Source organism: Perca flavescens, chromosome 15, assembly GCF_004354835.1.
Source record: "Perca flavescens isolate YP-PL-M2 chromosome 15, PFLA_1.0, whole genome shotgun sequence".
Classification (NCBI taxonomy): Eukaryota; Metazoa; Chordata; class Actinopteri; order Perciformes; family Percidae; genus Perca; species Perca flavescens.
In genome coordinates this window covers 29,940,229-29,957,598 of record NC_041345.1, presented here as the reverse complement: position 1 = coordinate 29,957,598, position 17,370 = coordinate 29,940,229, and the positions used below count along the sequence as shown (strand labels likewise).

The following is a 17,370-nucleotide window of genomic DNA, read 5'->3' as shown; positions in this document are numbered from 1 at the left end:
AATGCCCGTTTTATATTTTAGTTTTTTTTAGTAACAAATTTTATTTTCAAACCAAACAACTGTCACTGTTTCAGCTCCATAAAACTAATCATCTGAATGAAAAACATTCAATCTGTTGCACAACAACAAAAAAAAAAAAACATTAACCCAGTTTCCAAGTTGCACCTCTTTCTCCCATAGACAGTCAAGAGTTTAAAAAAAAAAAAAAAAAAAAAAAAAAAAAAAAAAAGAGCAAAGAAATGTGTAATTTCCAGCGACCCGGATTATGAAGCACAGCCGAGAAACTTAAGAAATTGGTTAAAAGTATTTTCGGGCATCCAGGGGGTTGGAAGAGACTGAGGTTTCTAGAAATACCTTCAGATTAATGGTAAATACTGTTAAACCACCATCTGGGTTTTTAAAAGTTTACAATGTAGGCCTATAGACCTAGGGGTTAGTAAAAAAAAATATATATAGATGGTTAGTTCTGTGATTATAATGTAGGCTAATGAAAATACATTAGTCAGACAGTAAGACAACACACCCAACTGGCTTTTGGTGAAAAGAAAAGCATCCACAGGAGTGTCTTTGTGTGTTGGTAGGAGGCTTAATAAACAGGTTTGGTTTAGGCGAACAACACCCCAAACACCGCCATAGAAACAGCGTGAAAAACACTGACACATTTCATATGGCCGATAAGAAGATTTTAGATATGTCTGACATAGTCACCTCTTAAAACATTTGGCATTGGCTAGTTGACGGGAAAAATAACGTTAAACGCTAAAATGCCAGTCCGAATTAAAGAAGATGATTACAAAAAAAATGAAAAAAAAATAAAACAGAACGGTAGGCAATAAACATTCGCCAGCTTATTTCACTTGCAAACAAAATGAAGCGTATCTATCACGCGTGAACACAAAAACCTACGTCCAAACCACCAAATTATCTCTTAAAAGTTTCTCTCGCTTAAAAAGAAAAACCGTATCAAACTTGGCTTATAGTGAAACGACATTGTCATTTTTTTTCTGAACAAGAACTCACCTGTTTTTATTGCGAGGTAACGTGTTAGCGGCCTACCAACTGGAATCCACCGGCTGAACTGATGAAACTCTCTTTAGACTTGTGTTTAGCCACCCTAGTTCTGCTACCTCTGCGTGCGCGTGGCACATATTGCAGTTTTGCAGGTGCACTGGCAGGGCAGGTGCATCATGGGAACACCTTTTTTTTTTTTTTTTTTTTTAATAATATCATATTTTTGATTTCATCATCCTAGCTACATACACTAATGCAATTCCATAAGAACAATGACTTTCACCATTGAAGTTGTAATGATATTAAATGTTAAATTGTATGTCAGATAAATTAAAAGTTAGGATGGACAGTTCTGCTACTGGATTGACTTCACATGGTAAGCCCTTCATGTAGAGAAGAAGGGCCTTTCTGAGAGATAGATGATAGATTTAAAAGCAAGTAATATAATCACTGTTCAGCATGCTTTGGATTTTTTTTTTATTGATTTTCATATTTAAACACAATTATGGTGGCCAATGTACACCTGTAAAATCTAATGCAATCCAAAGTTTTCAAAGTCAGGGATTATTTATCATTATTTATTTATTTATTTTATTACTCACTATGTAGTTATCCAATCAATCAATGGTCCTCAGCTGATGACCCTGCAGCTAACCGAAGGGGCACCAGCGGAGGTGTGTCAGGCCTAGAGCCTAGCAGGATCAACACCTACCTGTTCAAACTAAATAGTGGAGTAAAAAGTACTATATTGGCTTCCAAAATGTGGATCAGAAGTATAAAGTAACATTGAAAGTAAAGTACAAGTACCCGTGAAGCATAAAGCAAACATATATTTACATACTTGATAAAGGCCAGTTTTCTTCACATTTATGACAAACAACTGATACATGACATGACAATGACATCACACTCCAAAATGTTTTTTTATTGAGGCCTAAAAACCCTTATTTTGACCCACTTTGATTTGGAAAAAGCAACCAGGGGGTTAGTGTTAGGGATAATGCTATGAAAAACTAATTTCTAATCATATCCATTTTGTTAACTTGTTTCGATGATTTAACAACTTCAATTATGAGTTATATATACAAAAAATACAGATCATATAAATATCTGTAAATAATTAATTATTATAATTATGTAAATAACTGTTCTGAGCATTCGTCAATGCAGAAATCTGATGAAAGTTAGTAATATGTTGGAAGGAGAATTTGTCTCATATCAGTGGGTAAATTTCTCATAGTCCAAACAGATTTTGATAGAGGTTAAAGACCAATAAAAAAAGTGGGGTGAATCTCAGTTTTATGGAAGCTGCAGCAATAGTTTACCTGGAAAAACATGGATATTTGTCCTAAGAAAGGTACTGGCTTTGGATGGTTGATGCGACGTCGAGAAAAGACCGAAAAGGGGACAATTGAGTAAGACGGAGCGCATGGGTTATATTGACGAGTGATGAAAGAAAAGAATAAAAGCAAATACAGTGAAGCATATAGGACAACATTTCCCCCAAATATTTAGCCTATTGATTTATAATTACAGTCTTTTGCCCTATCAGCTCTACAAATCTTGACTGAGGTGTGCATGTGTTGATTGGTTTTCGTTTGGGCACAATCATCCTTCCTTTAGATTGGTTTAGAAAGGTCCCATACCATGCTCATTTTCTGCTTCATACTTGTATTTTGTATTTCTACTAGACCATGTTTACATGCTTTAATGTCACTCTGTTTTAGCATGTCTCTTTAAGCCCCCGCTACTGAATAAGCCCAAAGCTCTGCTCAGATTGGTCACTGTTTCCAGGTCTTTCGCATCTGCGCTCTTGGTCATTACAGCCAGGTAATGACTGTAACTTCACTGTAACTAACACTGTAACTTCACTTTCTCCCTATATAGTTGTGACTTCACAACCGTATGGAAGTGACAACAAAGAAACAACACAAGGGAGGTCTGGAGGAGACTGAAAACAATCTCTGGTCAAAACAAAGACAGTGGGAGGGGCTTTGTTTCTGGTGACTGGGACAGAGCAAAGTAATTAAATCTTTTTTTCAATAGATTTGATTCTACCCCCTCTCCTCCCACCTCCAACCAGACTTCAGACCTGTCAGTGACGCAACCTTTTCCTCTTTGGCCACTGTGGACCACCTCATTCCCTCTCAGGGCTTCTAAGACATCAGCATCCCCAAATTCACACCTGTCCACTGCTTTTGATTCCTCATTCATGGATGTTTCACACCCTTCCCCTCATCCTTGTAGCCAGGAAGCATGTACAACTCCCTCTCGCAGTCTCTCTCTGACAGTCAATCAGGTGAAGAAGGAGCTAAAAAAGATCAAGGCAAGAAAGGCCCTGGGCCTGGTACTACATCCAGGGCTGTCGACATTGAGATGGTGGAGACATACAAATATCTGGGTGTTCACCTCAACAATAAACTGGAGTGGTCCAAAAACACAGACGTCCAGTACAAAAAGTGCCAAAGACGTCTCCACCAACATGCAAAGCTGCAAAGCTCAGATTCATATTATTATCATTATTATTGTTTAGTTCATCCATCAAACAAACATACAACCTAACGCAAACACCATTTTTCAAATCCTGAATGAAAAGGAGCAGAATAAATAATTAAATGATAAAACTCTTCCCGTCCCCCCTATCCCCTTTACCATACACAAAAGAAGAAAACAAACACATTTCACTGTATTTACTCAACATATTTGCTTTAATTCTATTTTTAAATGTCTGTTTTAGATTCTTTAGTTTGACTGTTGAAATTGTCCCATAAACTGATTCCTTTCACTGTGATGCAACGTTCCCTCAGATTGGTTCTGTATCTCGTTTTATATATATTATATATATATATATATATATATATATATATATATATATATATGTATATATATTTTCCTTCCTTCCAAATTGGAATAACTTTCTCTTTTTTCAAAACTTTGGATTTTTGGCAGGCAAAATTCTTTTGTGCGCTTTATACTAGAGCTGGGCGATTTTTTCCCCTAAAAAAATCTGTGATTTTTTTATAAAAAACTCGATTTACAATTCAATTTGATTTTTACCCCCTTCCATTTAAAACAAAATAACTGCGAACTGTAAATATATTTTAAAAATATATATTTATTGTATTATTATTTAAAGTGCATCAACATAAACAAAATTGCAAAGGCAAACCCTTTCTCTAACTGAAAAGTCACTGTGCAGTGTGCAACAAAGATTGTTAAACATCCAAATTATTTATACTGTATTGATTTTTTGAAAATATGAATCGATTTGACCTACCAACTCGATTTTTAAATCAAATTGATTTTTTTTCCCAGCCCTACTTTATACATAATTTGCAGAATACTGTAATCTACTAGATAATGAAATTTCAACAACTTTAACTGAACAATGGATTTGATAAATTTCAGTATCGACATCTACTGATGATTCTTATGGCTCTTTTTTGTAAAATAAAACAAACAAACAATGAATTAGTGTATGTGTCACATATGATTGATGATAAGTTTAGTAAGCATCTAAAAGGGTGTGTAGGATTTCCACAACATGTGTGTGCTTTATGATATTAGCACTTAACATAAGTTTTCCTTTCCAGAACAAATCCAGCATCACAAACAGAAAGGTATTGAAGGAAAGATGAGGACGAAGCTGAGTGTAACGAACAATCCACGGGCCTTGATGTGGAATACATTTAGGATGTCAACTTCAGCCTCCATAATGTAAAAGCACGTCTCATTACTCTTCTGCCGGCATTAGATCATGGCGAAAAAGTTTACCAGAAAAGATAAGTATTTTACTGTAACTAAAAACTATGAGTTAAGTAAAAAAAAACTTTGCCCTGTCTCAAAATATTGTAGGTTTGAAAAATCCACCACAGGAATGAAAGGGAAGCTAAGTCTGCAAAAGATTTAGACAAAGCTCTCCATCTAGTGGACAAAGAGAAAAACTAAACTTCCATATTTGTGCTCTTTCCTGACCTCAGACTCTCAGGCAACACTTCCTCCCTTCTATGTACTGCTGCCAGCAAGATAATAATAAATAATGGTAAATACTAATTAAATACTTAAGATAATAGATGTTGTCACAGCGGCCGCATGTTCAGCTCCGACCTGCGGCCCTTTGCTGTACGTCATTCCCTGTCTCTCTTCCCCTTTCACATCTTCAGCTGTCCTATAAAATAAAGACCTAAAATGTCCAAAAATATAATCTTTAAAATAAAAAAGATAGTAGATGGTTAAGTTCAGGGTGTAGATCATGAAAGTGTTAGGGTACCTGTCTAAATGGCAGATTTACAAGGCTTTAAATACTTTTTATACTGTATATAGGCAGGGCTTGTAAACAGCATGCAAGGAAACGTTGCCTGGGAGGCTGCACTCAGGGAATTGATACCTACTCTGATTTGTCCACTTCAGACTTTGAAGTTGTTACTCCAAACTTAAAGAGTGAAGTTTTGAGGAAGTAACAGCAGCTGTTTTCTCTACAGATGAGGAATGAAAATCTCTTCATTTGGATGTGAGTTGTCCATGTTTAATAAACAAATTATTGACTTTTGTTATTATATAAGGTTGACTACAAGAGCAGTTGTATATTTGAATATTCATTTGAGTTGTTATGTGATTTTGGGTGCCAAAACCTTCTTTGAATCCATTTTCCATGTTATTCTTAGTGTTACAAGAATGAGGCAGACAAGTTGTAACATGTTACAATATTAGTGAGATGTGAGACAATAGCAGAAAGTGTGCCAATTTATGAGTGAATTTATGATTTTGACTGAAAGGGTGTTTATAACATTGTTATACACTAATATTGTGCACTCAAGGTCACCCAAATTCTCCTATGAAACATTCAGGGTTTATCTGATACCAAAAACTCAATGGAAATACATGTAGGGTGTAAACCTTGTTATTAAACAGATATGGTGATAGTTAACAGTAGAAATATATTATTTTTGAAAGAATATTCATCTTTTAAGTTGCTTAAACCGTGTATAAGCCAATATTAAACAATGTGAAATATATTGCTGTAGATTTCTTAGTTAAAACTTTGTAATAGTAACTTTAGTTCCCTTTGATTTACTTCCCTAAATGTAACTTCTGTTGACATAAAACTGAACCATTACAAACAGGTAATGTGAAATACTGCCATGCAAATCACCATGTTAACTGCAATCAAAGAACTTACACACTTATAATTATGAGGAACATTTCTGACTACACCCAACCAACGTTCAAGGTTCTTTCTTTATCGTGTGCACAACAATAACAGAAGTAGTCGTTGGCAATAAAAAGTCCTAGGCCTCAGGGACCTCCAACAATGCTCATTAAAAAACAAAAACACAAAACACATAACACTAAAGTAAAAGCAGAATCTAAATCTCAGAATAAATAGTGCAAATAAGATTTAGGGCTATAATATAAACAAGTAAAGAAGTGAATATGTACACACATACAGAGGTGTAAGTGTATGAAGATATATTGACGGATATCCATTTGTGAATCTGGCTGAAGAAACACAGTTTTTCAGACACTTGGTTAAAGGGGCTATATATGGCATTCAGAACATTAACATAGCAGCTAACAACTATTTGCTATGTAAAGATGTAGTGGATTAATGTAGTCCTAAACAGAGAATGAAATCACACTCCCTCTACGTATGTGTGTTGTAATCCAAGCTTCTCCTTTTTTTTTTTCTTGGGCTTTTCCGCCTTTATTTCGACAGGACAGCTAGGTGAGAAAGGGGAACGAGAGGGGGAAGACATGCAGGAAATCGTCACAGGTCAGATTCGAACCCTGGACCACTGCGTCAAGGCATAAACCTCTAATTATATGGGCGCCTGCTTTACCCACTAATCCAACCCTGCCACAATCCAAGTTTCTCTATTCTTTGCATAGACTTTAAAAATAATGGACATAGCAGCAGTGATGTCACCCAACTGCTGTTTTGAAGCCTTGAGTTTGGCAATTTGGCCATCTCCATCTTGATTTTTTGAAACCGGACATTACGATTTTTGGACTAAAGCATGGAGATGCCAGTGTTGTTTATGGTTGCAATTGTGCTGTTCTAAGTTAAACGTTAAAGAGGGTCATGATTGACAGGTCAGCGTGTAGCCACGCCCTAAAGCATCCTCTGCTTTATTTATTTAAAAATAAATGGCGCTGTCATTTCCAAAATCAACATCATGTATTTTATTATGAAAATGTTTGCTGAGTTAATAAATAAAGTGAGAAGTACGGTCATTTTCCCATAGACCTCCATAGAAACACAGTTCTTTTTGCACCAACCTTTCAGACCTGGAAACTTTGTCCATATTTTTTTACAATCCATGATTCATTGCTATGGCAGCTAGGCTGACCGCGCAATCCCTCCCTTTAAAATGTTGTGCTGTCAGCACCGCTGATAATGCCATTCTGACCCACGGTAGTTGGATGCGGTTGTCCCGGGCCTTTACTTTGACAGACAAGTAATGTAGATTTTGTAATAGATGTAGCCAAAGCATTCAGGTGTTGCTTATTTCAAACTCAGGAAGTAGTTATAATGAAGACAGAATAGGGACTTCACTAGTTTATAAAAGTACAGTAAATGAAGACAGGGAATAGCCCAGTTTGCAAACCTCACTGAAAAAAATACACATCTATACTTATTTTGTTGAAGCAAAAGAAAGAAAAGACGTTCTTAATCTCCACTTGACTATACAACAACAAATAAACAATCAGTACACAATCTTGAGCAAAATAGCCTACAATCCCTGTAGGTCCCTTACAGCTGACAAACATGACCCACACATTAAAAACACTCTATTCCAATGCCATTGATTCCTTTTTGATCATCTTATTGTGGAAATGAAAAACATCCTCTGAATAAACAGGAACCAATGATGACGGCTGTTAAAGAGCTGCTTTTGGAAACACTGGATGATCTGGGAGAGGAGGAGCTAAGGATCTTCAAGTGGTTCCTACAGCAGGCTGAAATCCTGGAAGACTTCCCAGCCATCCCAAAGAGCCGTCTGGAGAAGGCTGACAAGCTGGACACACTGGACCTAATAGTGCAGACCTACAATGAAAAGTCTGTGGAGGTGACCAAGAAAGTGTTAACAAAGATCAACAGGAATGATCTGGTACAGAGTTTGTCCAACATCGGTTCAGGACCCAAACGTAAGTCATCCGCAATGTAACAAAAACAAACTCCTGGTTTGTATAAAATGAAGGTTTTGGAACATTCTTGTTTCTTTCTTTATCTCTCAGAAGTTGTGCAGGATGTTGGAGGAATTTCAGAGAGCAGCAAAGCATCTTCTGCTTCTCTTCCTCACCCTTCCACCAACAGCAGCCAGACTGAAGGTAAAGCTCCTCTCAGTTTAGGCATTTTTAATTAGCATCTGAATCTGGATCTGCACCTTTTTAAGTTAAATAAATAGCATCAACGATTCTTGAAATATAATTATTTGCTTTGCGAAAGTTAGATGATAAGATCAATGCCATTCTTTGCTCATCGCTAGGTTTAGTGCACATCCATAGCCCCCTGAGCACTGTGGCAGCGCACACTTGCTGGCACTTTGCTCAGTGCAACGAATTGCCATCACAGCGAAAGCCATTGGAAACAATGGTTTCAGAGCACAGCGGTGCCGTTGCCGCCTTTGATCTAAAAAGGCCCCTTACTGTGCATGTTGTTTCACAAAATGTTGTACCATTCCTTTAAGAAGGTGCAACACTTGCAGCATCATTATATTTTCTATAGTGAGCATCGAAATCATGTTATGTTTGAATAAATAACATTTTACATTTGTATTTATATTACAAAAATACAAGTAACTCTACAATACAAGATCAATGCTCATTTATTTCTTTGTATATATTGTATATTTGGCATGGTTTTATTTCAGTTAGCCTAATAGCTGGTTTGATTTGCATTGAGAGATGATTTTATGGAAAGCACCCCATGCCAATCTCTAGGTATGGTGAAGGGTGTGTGATGATGTGGGGGGGCTATTTTAATTCCAAAGGCCAAGGGAACTTTATCAGGATGCATAGTATCCTGGATCCATGAAATAACATGCCTTTAAAAATAAAAATCTGCCTGCCTCTATGGGAATTTAACATAGGGGTGTACTTACTTATGCCCGCTGTATTTTCAAGAAGAACATTTATTTATTTACAATACGTTATTCATTCACAAAGAAAATTGGTGTCCTTAAAGATTGGATTTTTCCTCATTGTTTTAATTAAGGCATAAAGATAATTTTCCAAAAGACGATTTTTTTCTTACTCTTTTTAGTCAACTTTAGCATGGGTGTCCTAATTTTTTCACATGACTGTATGTGGACACAGCTGAGTCCCGATGTGGCACATCTGAACACAAACGTTGCATTGAAAAGACAAGTTTAACCCCAGCCTTGGTTAGTTTATCAATGTTGCAATGTGGTTTTTGATCACTGCTTTGAGCTTCTGTTGCATGTATCCCTGTTACCTAACTGCCTGACCACTGAAGTCATCCTGCTGCCTCAACTGTCTGCATTTTGGGCCCTCCCTTGTTACCACTCTCCCTCACCCATTTGACATAATCTGTTTGTTGATATAAAGATTGACTTTGTTTTTATTTCATGTTCATTTGTTCTGCATAGATTTGCTGGAGCCACAACCTGACCCTCCAGAACTCATTGCATTAAATCGGTGCACGCTCCAATCACACCTCCAGGACAGGTTTATGTGTGCACAAGAAGGGTGGACAGAAAGGATGGATAAAAAACATCTAGATGACATCTACATAGAGCTCTCCCTCTCATATGGGATTAATGTAAACATCAACATACAGCATGAGGTCAGGCAGGTTGAGATGGCATCAAGACAACGAGGGGGAACAGAGCAACCAATCCAACCCAGTGATATCTTCACACACCCCTCTGGAAAAAACATACCTGTGAGAATAGTGCTGACCAGTGGGATTGCAGGAATCGGCAAAACATTCCTTGTACACAAATTCATCCTGGACTGGGCTGAAGGAAGAGCCAATCAAGATGTGCATCTCACATTCCCCTTCACCTTCCGCCAGCTGAATTTACTGAAGGGCAGACGGTTTTGTTTGGCAGAGCTCATTCACAAATGCATCCTGGAAACCAAAGACATCCGGGAGGAGGATCTAAATGACATCTTCACAAAACTACAGGCTTCAGGAAACACCAACTATGACAAGAGTAAATTCAAACTTCTGTTTGTGCTTGATGGGCTGGACGAAAGCCGCCTTCAGCTCAACTTTACTGATGACAAAAATCCTACTATTGGTGTGACACAGGCAGTTGGAGTAGAAATCCTGCTGACTAGCCTCATCAAGGGGGAACTGCTGCCTTCTGCTCGCCTCTGGATAACCACACGGCCGGCAGCTGCCAATCAGATCCCTCTTGACTTTGTTGACATCATGACAGAGGTGAGAGGGTTTACTGATCCACAGAAGGATGAATACTTCAGGAAGAGATTCAGAGATGAGGAGGTGTGTGGCAGAATCCTCTCTCACGTCAAGGCATCACGGATCCTCCACATTATGTGCCACATCCCAGTCTTCTGCTGGATCACCGCTACAGTTCTGCAGGACGTGTTTAAAACCAGTGACAAGGGAGAGCTGCCCAAGACTCTGACTGAGTTGTACACAGAATTCTTGATGTTTCACATCAGACAGACGAAAGAAAAGTATGGCACAGAGAAGACCATTCAGTACATTCAGGCGCTCGCAAAACTTGCTTATCACCAACTGGAAAAAGGGAACCTGATTTTCTATGAAAAAGATCTCAAAGAGAGTGGCATTGATTTCAACGAAGCATCTGTGTACTCAGGAGTGTTCACCCAGATCTTTAAAAAGGAACGCCGCTTGAAGGACAAGGATGAGCATAAGATGTTCAGCTTTGTCCATCTGAGTATTCAGGAGTTCTTGGCAGCTGTTTATGTGGTGCAGTCACTCATTAACAAGAACAGAAATGTAATGGTGCAACAACAACTCAAGTTCCAAAGTGTGCAGATGCTTTTCAGCAAACCATCTATAGCAGAGGTCCAAAGGATGGCTATTGACAAGGCCTTAAAGAGTCCAGATGGGCACTTTGACTTGTTCCTCCGCTTCCTCCTGGGTCTCACCCTAGAGACCAGTCAGAATAACCTACAAGGCCTGCTGAAACAGACAATAAGTACTTCAGAGGCCAATCAGGAAACAGTGCAGTACATCAAGGAAAAGATCCGGGAGAACCCTTCTCCAGAGAGATGCATCAACCTGTTTCACTGTCTGAATGAGCTCAATGATCATTCTCTAGTGGAGGAGATCCAACAGTACCTAAGTTCAGGAAGTCTCTCCACAGACAAACTCTCTCCTGCCCAGTGGTCAGCTCTGATCTTCATCTTACTGTCATCAGGAAAAGATCTGGACGTGTTTGACCTCAGGAAGTACTCTGCTTCAGAGGAAGGTCTCCTGAGGCTGCTGCCAGTGGTCAAGAACTCTAATGTATTCTTGTATGTGTATAGACAACATTATATATTTAACTTTATGAAATGAATTTCTGACAAAAGATTCACAGTCCTGGCTGGGTCACAGTTTACATTGCCAGCTCAGGCTGTTCACCTCGTACATTTAGCTATGAAAAGTAATGCACTGTAATTTGTACATATTCCACATTATTGCTGTAAGCATCACATTTACTGCTGCTGTATAAGACGGCTCAGGTCTGTGTAGAGTGGAGGTTGGGGTGGATGGGTGGATCATAAAACACAGGGCTTTCAAGCGGGGCAGGAGAGTTTGTGTCCTGGGAGAAAGTAAGGGGAAAACACAAGCCTTCCACCCAGGAAACGGGTGTTCGTGTCCTGGGAGTACTACTTAAAGGACAATTCCGGCGCAAAACAAACCTAGGGGTTATTAACTGATGTGTACCTACTCTGTCGCTCTCTGGGACATGTTTTCATGCTAATCGAATGAGTTTGGAGCTTTGAGGAGGCTACCGCGGACTGCTGGTTAGCTTACAATGCTAGTATTTGGGGCATGGGGACACTCAAATTAAATCATTATTTAATCCCACTAAAATGGCTCGCAACCAGTCATGACTAGTCGAACGCCGTGCAACGTGGAATCTCCATAGACAGTATGGGAATCTCAGACTCATTTGCACAGCACTCGTTTTTCGACTAGTCATGACTGGTTTCCAAGATGGTTCCTGCAAGTAAACATGAACGCGACTGTCTTTATAATCTATCTTTTTAATAAACTATCTGTACACTTACAATGTTGTCAATGCTTCGGTTATGCTAACGTTAAGGTGTGGTGATATTTCAAGTCTTTTTAGTGGGATTAAATAATGATTTAATTTGAGTGTCCTCCAATAATAACCAATAATCAGTCAGGGGGGGCCTGGGGGATTTTGATCAGAATACACCATAGAAAATCTATGAAGTAGCTTAGAAGTAAAGGAAATATTGCATAGGATGGAACAACACAATTTAATTTTGCAAAATAAAACACATCACATTCATTATTAATTTAACTTGTTTATTTGTTTCAACAAATTGTATATCCAAATACAATACACATTTTCTTTGGGCTCTTATGGCAAATTTTTTTATATGTGGAAACAAACAAATTAAAAAAATGTATTGTCATGTGACAAAGGCTAGGACAATTTTTTTTGTGACAAAACTGTATAAAAATATAGTGCAATACATTTACAATAAACTTGCCTCAAACTTCAACAAAGAAAGACCCACCCCTGCTCTTCAACCTCTACTGAAAATATAAAAATCGCGATCACCTACTACTCAGTAATTACAGACTAATTAAATTATTGTTTTATCTTAGGTGCTGGAGAAAGTTATTTCAATTAATCTCTTTCATGAATATCTTTTTTCAGTCAGGTTTCAAAGCTAGCCACATGACAAGACGTCTGCATTGAAAAGGTATTTTGTGGCTGATGTTATATTTGTCACTAATTCTCCTTTAGCCTGAGTGGCTGTAACCTGTCAGAGAGAAGCTGTGAAGCTCTGGCCTCAGTTCTCAGTGCCCAATCCTCCAGTCTGAGAGAGCTGGACCTGAGTAACAACAACCCGCAGGATTGTGGAGTGAAGCTTCTCTCTACTGGATTGGAGAGACCATACTGTAGACTGGAAACTCTACGGTCAGCTCAATTCAATTTTATAACCATTTGTAATTTACTTTTTACAAGTTTTATGTTTGTGCTCTGCTTTAGTCTCTTTTAAGGTAATACTTAAATATTTTTGTGGCAATACTTAAGCATACGTTTTACAATAACAAAATATATATGTATTTGTGTGTCTGTGGGTGAAGAGATTTGAAACTATGCTTATTGTGAGCCAATTTGGTTTCTGATTTTTATTTTAGGCTGAGTGGCTGTAAACTTTCCTGGAGAAGCTGTGAAGCTCTTGCCTCAGTTCTCAGCTCCCAGTCCTGCAGACTGAGAGAGCTGGACCTAAGTAACAACGACCTGCAGAATTTAGGAGTGAAGATACTTTCTGCTGGGTTGATGAGTCCATGCTGTAAACTGGAAACACTCAGGTTAACATTCATGAAAATGCAGTTTTCTGAGTTTTAAATCAGTTATATTGAATTATTAAAAATATGTTATCAGGGTAGAGGAGTAATGTAAGGGAGCTGGTTAAAAGTTCATGAAATCCAGTTTCACACGTGAAAGGTGCCAGTACCCTAATTTAGCAGTTCCATAGTTTATATCCAGGACGTTCCACTTCTGGGATTGCTCTGTTGTGGTCGGAAATTCTGCCAGATTTCACAAAAGACAAAAATCAACAACTTAAAGGTCCATGGCATGACAATTTCACTTTATGAGGTTTTTGAACATTAATATGCATTCCTGCATATTAATGTGGCTAGAAATGGTGTTAGGTGTAAACCGAGCCCTGGGTATCCCGCTCTGCCTTTGAGAAAATTAAAGCTCAGATGGGTCGATCTGGATCTTGCTTACCTCCGCTTTCTCTGCTTTGCCCACCCAGAGAATTTGGCCCACCAGAGAGAGACATCATGGCTTTCAAACGAGCAAAGTGGCAGTTGGTCAAGAACACACCCCCACCCTCCGCCTTAACCCATTTATTTAAATTTATATTTAAACATTTTTGCTTGCTGCAAATGATAGCTGTCTAGAAATCTTACCAGTACTATGTAGGCTTGTTGAAAAAAGGGGGGGGGGGGGACTTGTCATCAACATCTGTAGGCTATACATTGCTGTAACCTGCTCCAGTATGTAGGGCACCATGGCAATTGACAGCTTGTGTCCTAGCAACACTAGACCTCAAATGACATTCAAACACTGCCATGGGTTATGTCCTCCTTTGAAAAATGGAAAACTATGCACAATAGTTGCAGTATCATTTTAGTTTATATTTCTTACATTGCTCATATGTGGCCCACATATAAACAACCCAAACTCACCAACAAACCTGTATGCTGGGTGAAACATACAAACGCTATAAAAGCTGCATGCTGTGTATTGGCCATATCTGGCCCATATGCAGTAAGGCAAAACTTTGGCTTATATAACTGCTGCAGTGGTCGGAACTGAACCATGACTACCAGATCTGGACCACATGGGCGTTCTAATTAGGATAGAACTGAGCATCCAGGACATTAAAGTGTGAGTGAAACAGAATTTTATGTCTGAACTTTTCTTTGAGGATTTTCAAATTTGCCTTTTTTTATTCAAAATTCTTCAGGTTGAATGTGAGCAACCTGTCAGAGGGAAGCTGTGAAGCTCTGGCCTCAGTTCTCAGCTCACAGTCCTGCAGTCTGAGAGAGCTGGAGCTGAGTAACAACAACCTGCAGGATTCTGGAGTGAAGCTGCTCTCCACTGGACTACAGAGTCCACACTGTAGACTGAAAACTCTCAGGTCAGGAATCTTCATTTTGACTATTTTAATCTTGCTTTATATGCAGCTTCATATCAGGGAATACACCACATGTCGAAGAAAACAGATGCCTGTGATAGTGTAGTAGTTGCAGTTTGTTTTTCTAAAACATTATAACAGAACACATAGCAAAAGCTTTGTAGTAGGACTGGTGGGGCCCTCTCTCATGTGTGCATGTGTGCATGTGTGTGTGTGTGTGTGTGTGTGTGTGTGTGTGTGTGTGTGTGTGTGTGTGTGTAGGTTGTCAGGCTGCCTGGTCACAGAGGAAGGCTGTGGTTCTCTGGCCTCAGCTCTGAGCTCCAACCCCTCCCATCTGAGTGAGCTAGACCTGAGCTACAATCATCCAGGAGACTCAGGAGTGAAACTACTGTCTACTGGTCTCGAGGATCCACAATGGAGACTGGACACTCTCAAGTATAGCTTCAAACTAAATACATTTTCTCAGTCACACTGATGAGCTAAGAAGTATTCTCTCATATTAAACAATGTTATGACTGATTTGGCTTGTAAAAACAGTCTGATTTGTTTATTTCTCCAGTGTGGACCATATTGGAATGTGCTGGTTGAAAACTGATCTAAGGAAGTGTAAGTGTGTATTAAGGTTTACTGAAAAGTCAAGAAAATGATAGATTACTTTTATAATAAGTCCATTCAATAAGGGCCAGAATTATTATGTGAATGCTACCCTGTGATACCTTTGGGAAGCAAGCAGCTGGGTCTGTTCGGGCTATCACTTATTAAAAGTTTAAATGTGATCTGTAACAGTGGGAATAAAACCCCATACAGACCAATGAAGTAGCAAACTGAAATTTGATTTCTCTATGATAATTTATAGAATGATTCATGAAATAGAAACTCTTGTACAATGTGGTTTTATGATTATAATATAATTACATAATTGTATAATGTTATAATTGTTATTTACACTGTGTCAGATCAGATTCTGTGGCTATTTTCTAAAATATCAGGAACACCCTTTTTCAAATAATACATTTTAAACACACAAAAACTGTTAGTATCACCAGCAGTCCATAACTAAACAATGCAGTTGTTATTATTCACAGTTACATTTGCATTGTATTACACTGTACAGGTATTAGTATATTTTGTATTCCACTTCTCTGTATAGGCAAGGCAAGGCAGCTTTATTTGTATAGCGCATTTTAGCAACAAGGCAATTCAAAGTGCTTTACATAAAACATTAAAGAGCAGTTAAAAACATCCATTAAAGAGAACATAAAAAAAGCTCAAATAGACAAACAAAGGTGTGAAATAGAAGTATAAAATTTGCTGTGCAGTGTAAAAAAATAACAATTACTTAAAAAGGCAACATCAAAAGGAAAACCACATATAGAAACCAGCTGTTCTTCCTTCACTTTTTTGTAGTGAGCTAATCCCAGACAAAATACTTACTACTTTAATACTTTTAAAGCAAATTAGAATTTCTGATGAAACCAGAGCCAGAAACTGAGCTAAACACCGTTATTCTGCTAACTAAACCCAGATTATCTCCTCCCGTTTTTCACTTGTCTCATCATCTATCTAAGATGGTGATAACATAAGAAAGTAGTTTGGTCTTGACACCAAAGATGAAAGAAATCATGGATAAAGGTAAGGCTATTTGATACGTTTAAAACTGGTTCTTGTGCTCTCCATCAGATGCCTGTGAAATCACCCTGGACCCAAACACAGCCAACAGATACCTCTCTTTGTCTGAGGACAACAGAACGGTGACACTGGTGAGAGAGTTGCAGTCATATCTTTATCACCCTGAGAGATTCCACCACTGGAAGCAGCTGCTGTGTACAAATGGTCTAACTGACCGCTGTTACTGGGAGGTGGAGAGGAAAGGGTGGGTATCTGTAGGAGCGACTTACAGAGGAATAGGAAGGAGAGGAAAAGGGGCTGACTGCTGCCTCGGCCTCAGTGACACGTCTTGGAGCGTGTGCTGCTCTCGGGATTGTTACTCTGTCTTCAATAATAACAGAATGGCAGCCATATGTACGACCACCTCTGTTTCCGACAGAGTAGCGGTGTATCTGGACTGGCATGCCGGCTCTCTGTCCTTCTACAGAGTCTGCTGTGACACACTGATCCACCTCCACACCTTTAGCACCACATTCACTGAACCCCTTTATCCTGCATTTGGGTTTGAGTATTTGATTAGGTTTGACTCCACAGTGTCTCTGTGTCAGATAAAGGAGGGAGAGTTGCCTCCTGTAGATAAACACCATTGCTGAAACAAAGCTGCACAGATCACACACATAAAAAACATATATGTAGGCCTATGTATTTTCATGTCACAATGCAAAGTCAATGTCAGTGTCGTAGGTCGCTTTCACACCTGAGCAGTTTGGTCCATTTTAAACAAACCTTGGAGCGGTGTAAAAAGCTCATTCAAACTCTGGTGCGGACTGTGGTAAAAAAAGTATGCTCTTATTGTAAATATTTTATTAAATATCATTTTGTTAA

General features: G+C 38.5%; 2 protein-coding genes across 5 annotated transcripts in view; one reads left to right on the top strand and one right to left on the bottom strand.

Annotated features, from left to right (window-relative positions):
- Nucleotides 1-1,160, bottom strand: part of LOC114570057 (oxysterol-binding protein-related protein 3) — a 31,051-nt gene extending 29,891 nt beyond the window's left edge. For both annotated transcript variants that reach the window (XM_028600253.1, XM_028600254.1), the window contains exon 1: nucleotides 1,021-1,160. The gene's annotated coding sequence lies outside the window, so the exon portion shown is untranslated. The remainder of the gene's footprint in view (nucleotides 1-1,020) is intronic.
- Nucleotides 1,161-5,436: 4,276 nt separating this feature from the next.
- On the top strand, nucleotides 5,437-17,370 carry LOC114569687 (NACHT, LRR and PYD domains-containing protein 12). Of its 3 annotated transcripts, XM_028599697.1 has the most exons (11): nucleotides 5,437-5,521; nucleotides 6,728-6,784; nucleotides 7,875-8,160; nucleotides 8,251-8,343; nucleotides 9,624-11,490; nucleotides 12,966-13,139; nucleotides 13,364-13,537; nucleotides 14,707-14,880; nucleotides 15,139-15,312; nucleotides 15,437-15,483; nucleotides 16,558-17,370. In XM_028599697.1, exons 3-11 carry the CDS (start codon nucleotides 7,881-7,883, stop codon nucleotides 17,136-17,138), a joined length of 3,564 nt encoding a protein of 1,187 aa, XP_028455498.1. In that variant the 5' UTR covers nucleotides 5,437-5,521; nucleotides 6,728-6,784; nucleotides 7,875-7,880; the 3' UTR covers nucleotides 17,139-17,370. The 3 variants fall into 3 exon arrangements, with proteins under 3 accessions (XP_028455498.1, XP_028455499.1, XP_028455497.1); XM_028599698.1 differs by lacking the exon at nucleotides 6,728-6,784 and having other exon boundaries at nucleotides 5,457-5,521; nucleotides 8,254-8,343; XM_028599696.1 differs by lacking the exon at nucleotides 6,728-6,784 and having other exon boundaries at nucleotides 5,457-5,521.